At 35.1% G+C, this 16,289-nt stretch overlaps 1 protein-coding gene across 1 annotated transcript; it reads left to right on the top strand.

Annotated features, from left to right (window-relative positions):
- The first annotated feature begins 339 nt into the window (after nucleotides 1–339).
- LOC117335748 (WD repeat-containing protein 76-like) lies at nucleotides 340–16,184 on the top strand. The gene is made up of 14 exons (XM_033895926.1): nucleotides 340–674; nucleotides 1,525–1,710; nucleotides 2,422–2,505; nucleotides 3,526–3,587; nucleotides 4,178–4,295; nucleotides 5,507–5,661; nucleotides 6,470–6,623; nucleotides 8,380–8,544; nucleotides 9,450–9,571; nucleotides 10,233–10,334; nucleotides 10,689–10,844; nucleotides 11,080–11,133; nucleotides 12,945–13,047; nucleotides 13,791–16,184. The coding sequence occupies exons 1-14, from the start codon at nucleotides 600–602 to the stop codon at nucleotides 13,944–13,946; spliced, it is 1,692 nt and encodes a 563-aa protein (XP_033751817.1). The 5' UTR covers nucleotides 340–599; the 3' UTR covers nucleotides 13,947–16,184.
- Nucleotides 16,185–16,289: the final 105 nt, after the last annotated feature.

Raw genomic sequence — 16,289 nt, 5'->3', positions numbered from 1 at the left:
TGTTGATTTTGGTTATGTCATAAGCTGATACATATTCCCAGTGTCCAGTTTAATTTACGAAATATCACCAAGACCCTGTGTCTGAATGCTTCAAGTGTAAATTAAGCATATGTTGTACATGTATCGGGTTGTCTGCTTTATGTGTGGAAATTTTCAACTTTGATAAGACGAATATAGTATTTTTACAATTTGTATGGACATTAAATTTCCATGTGTTGTCAGTATACACAATAAATGTGAAATTAAATAAAAACATTGGGATTGTTGTTATTTTGGTATGAAAAGTCGAGAGAGATTCCGAGTGAACTATTGTGGAACTCTCCACAGTGGAAAACACAAATGTTCAATGGTACAATTATGGGAAATCTGAATAATGTGTAGCAAAACTCGATCAAAAACACTTTTAACTGTACTATAGATGCTGAAAAGGGCATAATTTGTTTCAATTTAAGTATTTGTCAGACTCTAAATCCTAACTCTTCTTATTTGGGACAGAAAGTTTACGTAACTCTCGTCAAGTTGGTTACGAAACACTACAGCTCCTACTTATGAAATCAATTTTGGGCGGGAAAATATAGTAAACAACAACAGAAACCAAAATGTCCACAACACGATCCAGGGGAAAACAGAATCGAACAGATGGAGATGAAGTGCCGAATCCGAAGCGGAGAAAGGTGAGGAAAATGATGTGTTTATTTCCAATAAACACGACGATTTACTGGGTTTGAGAACTGAATATTACGCTATATAATGAGATCGATCTACATTTATCTCTAGCTAGGCTATAGGGTAAAGGCATTATATACTGTCCGATGGTACAGGGATATATTTATTAGCAATTTAGCATATAAGACTAGACAAGCCCTGCGCTTTCTCAATGGCAAATGAAAATGAATATACCAATGTTTTAAAAAGGGAATTCGAAGGACATATAATAAAACGTGCATGTTCAGGCAACTTGTGTATAATTCGAATGAGTAATGAACAATACCATAATGGAAATGAAAAAGGACAGTTATCGTTCCATGTATGAAAAATGCACGTGACTGTTTCGTGTTTAAGTTAAAAGAAAACTTCACCATGCTTATATTATGCCAAAATGTTTTCTATAATGTTCTGTTTAGTGATTACATTATTGAAAGAAGAATTAATCGATATAATGAAAATGTTTGCATATTATAAAGCATTTAATGTCAGACTACAGGGTTTCCTTTTGTCCAACACCAGGAAGAATTCGATTCCAGCAGACGTGTGCATTTATATTGCATACCAAAAACTCTAAGAGGTGTTTGAGACGGAAGAAACTGGATCTGTACTTGAATTTGCCCAAAATATCTTATATTGTCGGTGGACATGAATTGATAGGTAAAAGAAAGAAAAACTGACTTAAAAAATTATTATGATTAGAGAAAAATGAAAACTAATTAAACTCATGATAAAAAACACTCTAATTAGACTATGTCATCACCACCGGCGTGCAGCGATAACATAAAATTTAAGCTGTCTGGTATATGTTTTTAACAGACAGTTAAAGGTGCTGTTGTGGAGAAGGAGAAGGAACCATTGCAAGAGGTTGAAGCTAATCGTCCAAGCACAATGACACAGAAAGAAGCCAAGATGATGGCCAAGCATACACAACTGTCTGTAAAAGCTGAGTTGGACTCGACATCACAGTCAAGTGATGAGGATCCGGAGGACCTGAAGGATGAGGTACAATAGATTGCCCTCTGAATTAGTGTTGTAGTGATCAGTCCACTTGTTTAATCCACCTTATTATATTACTTACAGCTAGCCCAGGGCTAGTAGACACCAAAAATCCACTAGCCCAAATTTAAAAAATATACTAGCCCAACAAATATGGGGAGAAATTGGAAAAATTAAAGATTAAATAACCAACATATTCAGAAAGACTCTGTATGATATATTTTTTACATGTTTAAAAAAAACAGGCCTTAGCTGTTTCCATTTGAAAAATAAATCTTTTCCTTTATCTATAATATTATTGAAATATTAATAGAATTGAATTTTAATGTTTAGACTCCCTCCTGAAACATCATGAGCAAGTCGCTAGCCCCAGGCCAGTGTATGGCTGTACTTTAAACTACTGATACCTCATGCCAACAGAACACTGACTACAGTTGGTTTGACGAAACATAACAATGGGCGAAGTCACATTTGACAGTAAAACTGTAACTGACTGAAACCATTGTTTTGGTCAGGTATTGTTTTGCTGTAACTTTTTTCACTGGTTTGGGATGAGGCTATTTTGCATAAATTTGGGAAGAAAATTTAAAAGAAAATTTGAAATTTTGGAGATTTGGCTTAAATATGACGGGGATTCAATTGAAAATGAGGCCATAATCAGCCCTCAAAAAGCCCTCAGAGAAGCCCTATTAAACTGTAGAATCCAATCTGTTTCAGTATGGAATTAACCTCTATGAAAAGAAAAGACTGCAGAACATCCAAGACAATGCTGACTTTTTCTCCAAACTGGGAATAATGGAGGTAATCTTTACTATTGGTTCACATAATCTTAGTGTATGTGTGTAATGTAATAAAGATTTCCTTTGATTTCTCACCATAATTTCAAAATACAATAATTAATTAAGGAACAGATAAATAAAACATCAGAATGTTGACTTTTGTTGAATTTTTTCCGTTGACTATTTAACCCATTAATTTATTTGTCAGATTGCAATTATGTCTAAGACACTTTGAATTCAAAATTTAAAATTTTTGAAGATTTGTGTGATTAATTCATATTATCCCACACCTTCACTGGGGATTTTTATTTGGGTTTGTCTGTCTGTCTGGCCGTCTGTTACGCTCGTTTTCTTGCAATAACAGCAGCAAATATAAACAGCTTTTCTTCAGACATGATAACAAGGTTCAATGCTGTAAGGGCTAGGCCAAGTTCAATAGCCACTTTTTACCAGATGTTTTTTGGCAGAGTTATGGCCCCTTGATTAACAAAAAACATCATTTTCTGCCATTTCGTTGCATTAACTGGAATAGTTGTTAACAGATTTTCTTTAAACTTGATAACAAATTTAAATACATTAAGGGCTAGGTCAACTTTGAATGCCACTTTTGCTGGATGTTATTTGATGGAGTTATGGCCCCTTCATTAATGAAAAAAAAAAAGTTCTGTATCCATGCAATAACTCCCACAAATATTATCAGATTATCATCAAACTTAGTAACAGTGTATTGGCAGATCAGAAGAGAAGTCCTGCAATGGTGTTATATGTTGGGAAAGTAGGGGATATAAATTCCATGAATTTGCTTGTTTGAATGAGATACTAGTGTATCCTTGATTTTGATTGGTCAATTACCGTATTTATCCACAAATATGATCCTTCAGGCAATAAGACCACTGCTTCATGTTTGCAAATCATCATTTTTTTTTTCAAATAAGTTTGCAAATGAGCCTTTTCCAAACTTTGATACTAAGAAAAATGAGCTTATTTTAGGATACATACCGTATGTAACCTGAATGTAAATGCTTTGATGCTCATATTGCAGATGAAAAATGAAGTAAAGATGGCCAATACTAAACCAAAAACGTCCAGCAGAGGCCTGAAACCGTAAGTGGATGTCAGAATTCATACCACACTAGGGAATGAATGGGTTTATCATCCGTGAATGCAACCAGGGTCATTTTGAGGCAGGATCTCCTTGTAGTAGTTAGTGACTAACTCACTGAACAACATATGACCTACTCAAGTCAAAAGGATATAGAAATATTTATATTGTCTCTGAAAAAATCAAATATACACTTCAAAAAATTTATATACAAAATGTTCAAAATCTTCCAGTAAGATAGTTATATTCAACAGGAGGACTGAAATTTTTTTTTAATTACTTGAGAAAATATTTCTTTTCTTATTGGTATTAAATGGTACCTCTCAAATTAAATCACTTCTGTTGGTAGTTCTTGTTTGCTGAACCTGGAGTCTTCCTGTTGGGCAAACATTTTCTGGTACTTATATAGCCCTTGCAACTTCACAATCGACAGCATGACATTAGGTATTGATTTTAAATCAGAAAAGTACTTTCTTTTCAAACCATTTAAACCCAGTTATTAGCTGGCTGATGCAGATAAAGCCATGGTATAATAAAAAATGTGATTTATTTAGTCTGTAGCTTTGCAGTTGTTAAATAACTTTGATTTTAGGGTAAAGGAGAAATCGTCGCCCCTTCCACGTAGAAGCAGTTTGCGTCTGAAAAGGATTGACCCTGACGGTAACACACTGCCACCCTTACCTGTGGTGCCTGAGCCAGTTGATGAACATGTAATTGAAACTTTCTCATATCAATTCAACAGCTCTTTGTTTCTCACATTTAACTTCGTATTCTGTTATTGAAAATGTAAGAACAAGCTCTTCTATCTCACATTTAACTTGGTATTTCGTCTTTGAAAATATAAGAACAATCTCTTTGTTTTTCACATTTAACTTGGTATTCTCTTATTGAATATGAAATTAAAAGCTCTTCATTTCTCATCTTTAGCCCTTTTAGCATCTAAAAGCTTACTTTGCTCTTCTGAGTTCAGTGTTTAATATGTTAATGTTTTAAACATGACATTATTCTAGTCATGCTTTTCAAACATCAATATTGATCACGGTTTGAAATTAACTCTTTATAACTAGAAAATTTTAGGCACTGGCAATGAATTGCTAGTGATGAAAACAGCTAATTTCTACCTCTGTTGATATTATGAGTAGTGTCAAACCTGCCCTACTATATAACAACAACCCGTCTCTGAAAGTTAACTCTATATGATAAAAACCTGTCTATAAAGGCCACCTCTATATAATAAAACCTGTCGATAAAGGCCACCTCTATATGGTAAAAACCTGCCTATAAAGACCACATCTATATGATAAAAACATGTCTATATAAAGGCCGCCTCTATGATAAAAACCTGTCTGTAAAGGCCACCTCTATATGATAAAAACCTGCCTATAAAGACCACCTCTATATGATAAAAACCTGTCCATAAAGGCCATCTCTATGATAAAAACCTAACTATAAAGGCCACCTCTATATGACAAAACTTGTTTAAAAAGGCCACCTCTACATGATAAAAACCTGTCTGTAAAGGCCACCTTTATATGACAAAACTTGTCTGTAAAGACCACCTCTATATGATAAAAAACTGTCTGTAAAGGCCACCTCTTTATAAAAAAAAAACTTGTCTATAAAGGCCACCTCTATATGATAAAAACCTGCCTATAAAGGCCACCTCTATATGACAAACTTGTTTAAAAAGGCCACCTCTACATGATAAAAACCTGTCTGTAAAGACCACCTCTCTATGATAAAAAACTGTCTGTAAAGGCCACCTCTTTATAAAAAAAACTTGTCTATAAAGGCCACCTCTATATGATAAAAACCTGTCTAAATGCACCAATATACAAAAACCTCTGTTACAGTGTCGTTCGGCTGTAAAATATAAATTCATGTATGACTTTTGTTTAAAATTTACACATTTATGTGTCAGGCAAGGAAACCAAGTGGTCCACTAGAAATGAAGGAAAGTTTACTGAAGGAAGAAAGTTTAGAGGATCACAAAGATCTGATTGACAAATTAAAAGGACTTGTGTTCGAGGGAACAAAATCAAGGGAAGACAACCCAAGCAAAACTGCTCTTGGCAGGTAAACAACAGACTTAGATTTCTAGCCAATTATTTTCATGTTAGAATCAGTGAATGTTTTTCAGAAAAAACATTTCCTGTTGAAGGTAGTTTTATCAAATTTGTAAAAACTGTGCTTTACTTAAGTTGAAGTTTAGCATTTTACATTGTATTTTAAATGTGCTGAATAATAATTCAAAATCATAAAAACACTTTGGTAACTGCTGTTCAGAATCTTGAGTGTTAATTTGGAAGTTTATTCAACTTTGATGTCATAGTTCGAAAATCTGATAAAAGAGCTAATGCCGTGTCGTAGCATTCATCATCTATGATCTGTAAACTTTTCTTAAAAATCACTACTAGTCATGAACGACTGAATGGATTTTGAGCAAATATGGTCTGAAGCACCCTGGAGTGAAAGAGAAACAATTTGATATAAATGTTAGGTCTGTGGGGCAGTGCCAAATAGGGGAAATACCACAAATTCTTTGAATTCCTTTAGAAATGTAGGATGTTTCACCATAATCACTGCAATATCCAGGTGAGTGATACAGGCTGCCTGGGCCTGTTTGTGTTGTATTAGCAGAACAGTATGAGCTGTTTGTGTACTTTATAAAATTGACAGGAAATAATCCTAACGAAAGGATGAAATTGCACTCCTAGCATAATGAATTATATGTAAATACTTATAGCGTACGTGCTTGTGTATTTACTAAATTCTTTAAAGTCATTAGAAAGAGTTCTGAAAAGATTAAAAAAGCAAGAAATTTTGCAATTTGTGCAGAATTGATGTTGTGTGTTTATTGTGTGTATTGTTAATTGAATTGCAGTTTTATGAAAAGCTTCAGTAAAATGAAGCTTACAGCAGAAAGAGTTGCCAAAGTGGTACGTGAAAGAATTTTTTCTGTGGACATCCATCCTTCGGAGGACAAGGTCCTAGTTGTGGCGGGGGATAAGTGGGGAGCCGTGGGACTGTGGGATGTGGTAAGTGATGTGTAGCACAGTGTGTATGATTGGAGTTTGATGGAACTTGTCGGAAAGAGGGTGACACACCAGTATATTGCATGATATTAGAGTACTTTAAGGCCATATGTTGTAGTTTTTCAAAATATTTGTTGTATCAATTTTCTATCAAAATTTTTAGCTCACCTGGTCCAAAGAACCAAGGTGAGCTGATGCCATACCCAAGTCCGAAAATCAAAATCATTCAACAGTAACTTACAGAGTTATTGCCCTTCGTAATATTATTGTAATTATTATTGGACCTTGTGAACACGATAATTCAAGTAAATATCAACCAAATTTGAGAAATGTATGGTGAAATTTTTTTTTTTTTCAAGAATGACATGATTTAGTCAGTTCAAAAGTAGGATAATATTTGTAACGTGGGACAAGCGAGGTTGTTCTCCAGTTGGGGAAAAGAAAACTCAATAACGGATATGTACAAAAATAGTAAATTTATATACACAACACAACACAAAATACAGCAAGATAACTACAAATGTTCATATCACACTCTCACATCTTACACACACTTAACAATGTCTCTGCACATGTCTCCTATGCTCCAGAAAACACTAGTTGGAGATCAGCTGCATATATATAGGACATCAGTCTGTTGGTCTGATGTTTACCCATGTGTGGCAATATCCTATAAGAAAAATCACAGACTAAATAACACTTTGTCTGTCTGCACAGCCTCCTACACGGACGGCTGATATCATCGTACGAATGATGAATGTAGATGTATTGTCAATCACTGACATATGAGAACCCGTCGTCAGATCTATCTGGGTCTCCATAACTCGGCAAACTGCGCCTTGTCCTCAACATAGGGCTTTTATTTACTGAAGTCCAGTATGGCAGCATCTGGTCCTGTAATATGACTCAGGCGGTTTTGACCATCCGGCTTCACCTCACTCCAGTCCACATTATTGCTGTGGAAACAAACACACTTGCTACACACAAATACACAACCACGCATATTGCTACTTTATATAATATTACACCTACTTTCAAAGTATACATTTCAAATATTATTTCTAAAATGTATCATAAATACCATAAATATGACATGAATAATGAATACAAGTATAGGAAATGTAATATTGACACTTTTTACCCCGAAAAAGTGCTGGTCCATGTATCAACTTAATCATACAAAAACTAACCGTACAATCCCTATGGGCTTCCATACAATAAAATTTGACTAGCACTGAAGTTTCATAAAGTTATATAAAATATACAAATAACCTTAATACCTTCCAAATATCTAATATACATGTTTATATTTGGAAGTACGATTGAACAAATGTATATAAATCAATTACAACAGTTACAAATCATTGAACGATATGCATGATTGGACCGCACGTTAATGCATGAACAACATTCCAAGGTAAAATAACCCCTTTTTACACAAAATAAACGATGATTATCCAATATATATATAATTACTAACTGATAAAACAATACTTACCACAGACTGTAAGGTTTCTGTGCCCGTATAATGTTAAAATATCTCAAATCCGTCGACACGGCCTGTTAGAACACTGTCATGGCTCCTGCTCGTGCGCGCTCACTCACCCTCTACGGAACATCCGTTACGCCATACAGATAGTAACAACACATCACAATATATACAGACACACATGACAAATATACAAATACAAGCGATTGTGACAGAAATTAAATGTTTGGATTTCTCTCCTTGTAACAATATCCATTACAAACTTTCTAGATGCCGGGCCGTGAACACTCCACCGACGGTGTAATAGCCTACACTCCCCACTCACGTCCTGTTAACGGTCTACGTTTCTGTCCGTGGAATTCTTTACACCTCTACTCCTGTAGTTACGATGGTACGCTGCGAGTCGGAGACCTTCAAAAGGAAGTTTTTGATGAGGTGAGTTGTTTCACAGTTATCATTATCATAGCCCTACATAGTGAGAGTGTTATAGTATAGTGTCATCTGACCGTCCAGTTGGGGGCAAGTTTGTTTGTTTTTAAAAAGCCATGGGCCACAATAGCTCAGTCGGTCAGAGCACCGTAACTTTAGGTGATGACCTGAGGTGCGTGGTGGTTTGACGCTCCCTACCAGTATCTGTTTTTGTTTCTTGGGAAGCTGAGAAACGGACAGGTCTGTGTGCTGTCATAGTTGAATCCTTGGGCAAGACACTTAACTGTAATTACTCTGGATGGCATGCAATGGGTCTCCCGTATGTTGTTTAGTGAGGTAGTCACCAACTACTACAAGGAGACCCCACCTCCAAATGATCCTGGTTGATCACGATACAATAACCCAGCAAAACAAACAAACAATCAGATATATCCTAATTCAACTATTTTTCCAGAAGTTATTGCCTAGTATGTTTACCTGTAGATCTTCATCCTTAGTTTCCAACCAATTTCTTTCAAACTTAGACTTTGCTATGACATGAAATTGTTCTTTTTCAGCAGCATTTTGATGTGACAGTTTATCTTTCATTACAATATTTGTATTAACATGATAGTAAAATACAATAGTGTATTTCTGTTTGGAACGGGGGTTGGTATATATTGTTAGCACCACAGTACTCTGAAAGCTAGCCATGGACTAGGTTCTGTTTGTTGCTAACTTTCCCTTAAAAGGATATTTGTCAAGAATGATTAAAGTAATTATGACTTAAGTTGGCATAAAACATGGTTGATTAAGAAAAACTCCATGTTACCCTATTAAGGGCATTGAAATCCTATATAATAGTCTCTGATAGGCAGAAATGTTGTAACATATTGTATTTTGTAGCTAAGTATTTCATTTCTTATATACAGGTATATGCCACTCCAGAAGATGATTACAACTTGCTGAAGAACTTTGATTTCCAGTCAGAATCGTCCATTCTTGTCTCACAGCAGGATGGCTCTGTAGCTTTAGTGGACAGACGTACTAAAGGGTAGGTCAAGGTCATTTAATAAAGGTGAAGGTCGTTAAGAATTGGTAGTTATAAAGTTCAACAAGAGTATCAAACCAACACTGATAGGAGGTCAATATACAATCAGCCATCATCAATAACATATTTTATTTAGAAATGAACATATCTGTAAGTGTTAGAAAGGATTGGACAAGAGCATCATATTGTAAGAAATGAAGGCCAAGGTCATCTAAATTAGTCAAGGTCATAATATTATATGTCATTTACATCATTTTGTAAGTGAAGGTCAGTCATCTCATTGTGGGTCAAGGTCATTAATGATCAGTCATGGATACTATAGGGTAGGTCAAAGTCATTAAGGATTGGTCAAGCCCATCTGAAGGAAATTTCACCAGTTTTTAATTTGTTGTTCAATCACAGTCATGATTTGCATAAACCCTCACAGATCACAGTTGGCTTTTGAGCATGTTTTAATTTATCATTTAAATTTTGAAAAATACTATGAAGGACAACTTAACATCAACATCAGGACCATTGTAGAGAAGAAAGGTGATACCTGATTATAAACTTTTTTCTTTTCTTTTTTTTTTAGATTTATTTGTAAGTAAAAATTAATAACAGAATACTTCCTTGTAATTGAGATTTCTTTAATACACACGTATACATAATTTGCTATTTTCAGAGTTGAAGCTGAACACGAATACAAACTACACTGGAAGTCCTTGCGAACTGTCAGCGTCCACCCAGTACACACACATATCTTTGCCACTGCCTCCACCGACGGGTAAGTCATATACTTAAGATAGATACCTTGAAAGATACTACATCACTGACAGGATATTTACTGCTTCTGACAAAAATGTATAAAATGACATCCACGCTGTAGAAATATAGCTAACATCAACAAGAAGGGTCAATTAAATTAACATAAATATTTCAAAACTCAGGTGACCGTTAAGGCCCATGTAATGGTGTAAAGTTTGTAACTTTTGAAAGTGTATAAATATAAACAACATTCTGTTCTTGTTTTCAACCAATCAAAACTGCTTTGTTGGAGATGTAGCCCTGATACGTCAAAATACGAAAAAAAATTCAGATCACAATTGTTCGTTTTAACTGAAAAAGCGTGTTTCCGTAGGACTGTGAGTTTGTGGGACCACAGAAAATTGAAGTCCAGTGGCAAGAAAAATGAGCCAATCTACTTGAAACAGCACGCTAAAAGTGTGACAAGTGCTTACTTCTCTCCTCTCACTGGGAAATATATCCTCACCACCTCCTTAGACGACAAAATCAGGTGAGTTCCGTACTTTTATAGAATTTTTGTCACCTTTACTTTATCTTATATTGGTACAAGATATAAAAATCATCTTGAAAAGTCAGGTTACCAATGACCCTCGTACCTTTTCATGGATAACTGTATCCATAAGAATATCTTCATTAAGTTCACACAATGACACATAATGTGTAAAACCTCATTTTGTATGTATACACGTAATATTTTTTAAAAATGATTATTTTGTTTTCCCCAGTGTATTTGAAAATTCCAGCTCAGGAACATCTTTGGGAGAAGGTAGAGTAATGAGGTAAGTTAAGTACATAGAGACATGGAAATAACATTCACCTTTGTTGTTTAAAATTACAGTAGATCTGTTTAGTGGTGATGTGTTATGGGTTTTCCGCCAAATTCCCATCATTGGAAACCTACGACTGATCGCACTACGCTACGCTACACGCTACACTTATCACACATAAGTGTATCGTAGCGTAGTGCGATCAGTAAATCAACCGTGGGTTTCTGACAATGCCAAATTCCAGGCCAGCTTGATTTATTGCCTATTTACCTATCTTTATCCGTTCGTCCTCCTGTCAGCTTTATTTCTTCTCACCGAACTCTTTAACTTAACAGGCTTGTTATAGTCTGTGATGTGTAGCTGTACCGATTATAATAGTAAACCTACCAATATTATGCCCTTGTGCTAGTGTCGGGCAGAGTGATTTAGTATGACCTCAGACTCTGAGAATACAAGGGGAACAGTATCCCCCATGGCATGGCTGCCAACCAATTTTGAGATAACTCACCCAGTGTTACCCTGACCTTGACCACAGAGTTTAACAGACAATAGGGTTTATCCATTATGACCAAACAGTTGATGGACCTAGTGATATTTAAATTGCATTTGGACAAACATTTCAACCTAACATACAACATACACTATACACCACACAAGTATGTAAAGTCCAATGTGCATTTTACAGTCGTGTCCTCATTGCAGGGGCACTTAAATAACATCCTAAGTGAGCACTGTCTTATCACATAAACCTAACATACAACAAACATTCGCAATAGGAAAACACTCTAGGAACAGAAACCCATCACCACCCACAAACACAATACACATACACGTCCCAACCAACCCCCCAGGGATATAGGACCCCGACCCAGCCCTCACCCTTTTCTCCTTATTACCCTCCCACTAGCTATACCCTCCAACCACCTACCCACAAAACCCATATACCAAATTGTTCCCAGCACCATTCGGCCTGCAACAAACCCTGCTAACAAGTTTTGTATCATAATCACCCCACATCCCTCACTTCTTCTTCCCCACCACAATACTAAATCCACACTCTACGTATCACAACTATATAGTAAAACGTCGGAATGTGTACAGACTAGTAATGTCGGAATTGTGTGGCTCTTAAGGAAGTATGGACATTTGGCAAAGAGGACAATGCATATTATGTCAGAGAGACATCGAAGGAAGCTTACAAGCGAGAATACCAAAAATAGACACCAGCACTTAAAACTAACCACTAACCACTAACACCTAGTCCGTCGGATGGGACATAAAACGGTGCCCCGTGTAAGAATGTCCAACTTGCACGATAAAGATCCCTCTGCGGTCTTTCGTTGAAGAGTAGGTGTGATAACGCCGGCCCAGAGGATATGTTTTTTTTAGGCCAATATTTTATTTTTTTCATATTATTTAATAGGTATTTAGACGGACATCAAAAACTTTGATACATCAAATTTATATGGTAGGGTCTTCTCTCTTCCCACTCATCTTCGATAGGGTAGGCGTAGCTGCTACTAAACAGTGCCAGGTTAGGATTCATTCGGACTCGGGGAGTCGTCTCAAAAATCACCCATAAGTTCCCCAACCGACTCCCTTCTCTTCTCTCCTACTCTTACCATTTACTTCATACTATACCCCCTCTACTCAATTTCCTATCTGTTCTCGTCAGCTGAAAGGCCGTAAAACCCATAGATAAATAAATTAATTAATAAAAACATTTCAAGACCTTTTTATTAATATCTATAGATTTGTCAAGATTTATGCCTGAAACTAGAAATTGACAAATCCGTTTGTCTTAAATTTCTCTTATCTTACAGTCATAACAACCATGTTGGTCGCTGGCTGACCGGCTTCAGAGCATCCTGGCACCCCCGAAGAGAGGATGTATTCGTGGTCGGCAGTATGAAGAGACCCAGACAGGTACGGATAAAAACTTGTATCTGAAATGATTATGGTTACATGTTTCCTCTTTGTCCGTCTTGTATGTGACACCCTACAAAAGTTTGTCAAAGATTGTTAGGGCTCTACTGTCTTCATTCCTCGAGGTATTTTGATTAAACTTGCCACAATTACCAAGGACAAGTTCAATTTTCAGGGTTGTTGGGTCAAGGTCACTGTTGTATGCTTGTTATTATTATGTATTATGTATCAAACTTGTTTATTGGTTTCCACATTACAGGGACACTCATTAAAGTTCCTTTATTTATCACATGACTGGCCCATTTTGCCACATCAGAAATACACTGTTATAATGTCATAAAAAAATATGTCGTTGCATTATTATCTGGGTAAATGGAAACGTCCCAACCGAGCCAGATTTTGCCCGTCTTATATAGAAACAAAAATCAAAAAAAAAAAATTTAAATTATATTCCCATAAATAGTAGTTATGTGATCAATAGAATCTTACACTCGTGGCTATTTCATATGAAATTTATTAAACTTGTTAGTTATAACTCATTGCCTTAAGACTTGTGGCATATTAAATCATTGAACTCCTTTAATAAATTCCATATGACATAGCTACTCATGTAAGATCCTCTTTTTGTAACATACCTTATTCTACATTATGGTTTCATGGACAGCTTTTTTATTATTTATTTTTATCCAAATATATTTTGATATAAAATGGCTTGTTGTACAATGGCATTTCTTTTGTTTCAGATTGAGATCTACAATGATTTGTGTGAACCCTTGACAACATTCCAGTGTCCAGACAACCTTGGATCCGTGTGTTCACTAAATGCTATTCATCCCACCAGAGACATCCTTGTTGGAGCTAACTCCAGTGGCAGGCTGCATGTCTTCATGAAAACTTAAAATGGGCCATCAGTTCTCACATATCACTACGAAATCAGATTTTAAAATGTTTCTGAAAAACAGATTTTGTTTTAATGCAAAAGCAACATAAATGGAAGCTACCATTTACATTTTAAAAAGATCTGGTTTAAAAGTAATTTGATGAAGAAACGACCGTCAATAAATCAAGATTTTGCTATGTGTACTATGTACCGAGTAGACAGATTTTGTCTTGCCATTCCTACTTGATCACCGATAGATTTGTTGTGATCAACCGGACTATAGTAGGACCATATTGACTGTAATAATGCATTGTTGGACACGGAAGTTCCGAGATACAGACTTCGAGTGAGTGTCCATATCCTAGAACAAGAAGTGGATTACAGGAAGTGAGATAATATTACCACTGAGAGAAGTGGATTTATATCCACAAGGTTGATAACAAATGGGTGTCCTGTGAGCCCAAGACAGCAGTTTGGTAATAGGAGAATGGCTTGCGTACAAGTTGATTATAACACTATTTTACATTTATATGATATAAAATGTGAGCGTGTGCCATTTTGATTCAGACGAGGCGACTATGTGAGAATGGCGATACTTTACTGTTGAGGCTGTGCAAGTATTCCTGGAATCTGGGAACTTTCAGCTTTTTAAAGTGAAAAAAAACTACTGTATTTGAGCTAAAATAAGTGTTCTGTGTATTTACAAAAATACAAAGTCTGTGCGCTTAAAAAAAAATCATATACAGGGAAAAGTTTTCATGTGAAATCAGTGTGGGAAAAACATTATTAACTTTAATAGTAACCTTTTTTTTCCACTTACATACCTCTATGTAGAAAAAAGGTTTTTTTATGTTACAATTAGCATACCTATCCTCCATTCCTAAAGAAAAGATGGGGTGTATTTTGTAGAGGCAGGTGCACTCGCTAGGTCAAATACGGTATGTGATTTCACTAGTTGTTCCTAGGCTCTGCCTAGCTTCGCTGTTTGAAGTTTTATTTCTTTAAAGATAAATAAGAAATCATTGTCGACATTGTAGTGGAAAAAGAACGAAAAATAAGAAAAGGAATTCCACATGCTTGGCATCTCCTACGGCTTTTCAAGTAAAATAACCACCCAACAAAAGGCTCAATGTTTGTCAAGGCATAACCACCAAAAGTGATTCAAACTGTAAGGTATTATGCATTTATTCTTATATAGTCATACTTCAGCCCCCAAAATTGGTTTTAATTAATTAGAATTACGATAATTTGTTAAAAAGAGTTCATCCATTGGATAGATATAATCGTATTATACTGTATACTCCTAAGATATTATATAGCAGATAGCTTATGAATACCAAGTAGCTTTTCTTTGTTTTAAAAGAATTATCATGTAGACTATACCAATTTTTGAGTGCATCTCCGACAATTATTGACATATTTAGTGTTAGATTCCATTTGCTCCCCTGATAAAGACAAACAAAATTGCCTACATCTGGTTTAAGATAGTGTAGATAATGGTGTAGACTCTTAGAAATATTTTTATCCATCAATAATCTCGTGTCTAGTAATAAGCCCACACATGTATATTGCAGTAAGTAAAAATGTTTTCATTTCCTTCACCTGCAATATTAGTCTCATCCTAAATTTTGAGTCAAAATTTATGTTCTGGCCACCATGGAATTTTACAGGATAAATATGGTTTAGATATATATGTAGATACAACAAATTTCCTCATCAGTACAATACATTTGTTCATTATAAAGTCGGTATACAGACAAAACACAGAAGACTCGGGTATTTTCTAGTCCGGATTCTAATTTCAGAATCAAAACATTTATTGATATAAATATATTTACATTAGTTAAGAAATCATTTGAAAAATAATCTCAGTAAAAACAGAGCATGCAAGTTTATATGATGTGTATTGTATGTTGTGTAAAATAATCATGTTTCCCACAATAATTTGGTCCTTTATATTGTGTCCTGATAAAATAAGTTTTTCTGCTATATAAAAACATAAGTTAACTTCTATTGAAAAGTAGATATCTAGAATTTCTGTTTTCAGCAGCAAGGTTATTTAGTTGTTTATATATCTATAAACAAGTGATTTTTGTCAATCTATTCAATTGTAGGTTGTTGATAATACTTATGATATTCAAATAAATATCTCCATAATGTTAAGAAAACATCACAAATTTGATAGATTTAAGATAATCATAATTGTAAAAAATACTGTTTTACAAAAATGTTCTAAATAAAAAAATTTACAAACTGATTTTTTGTTGTTTTCGTTTTATTTACATATATATATATATAAAGTACGGGACATGTACTGCAAAAGGTAAATGCCTTGTTTGAAAGCAAGCGATACATCATTTTG

Source organism: Pecten maximus, chromosome 10 (assembly GCF_902652985.1).
Source record: "Pecten maximus chromosome 10, xPecMax1.1, whole genome shotgun sequence".
Taxonomy (NCBI): Eukaryota; Metazoa; Mollusca; class Bivalvia; order Pectinida; family Pectinidae; genus Pecten; species Pecten maximus.
The sequence above is the reverse complement of the archived record's forward strand: the minus strand, read 5'-3'. Positions and strand labels throughout refer to the sequence as shown.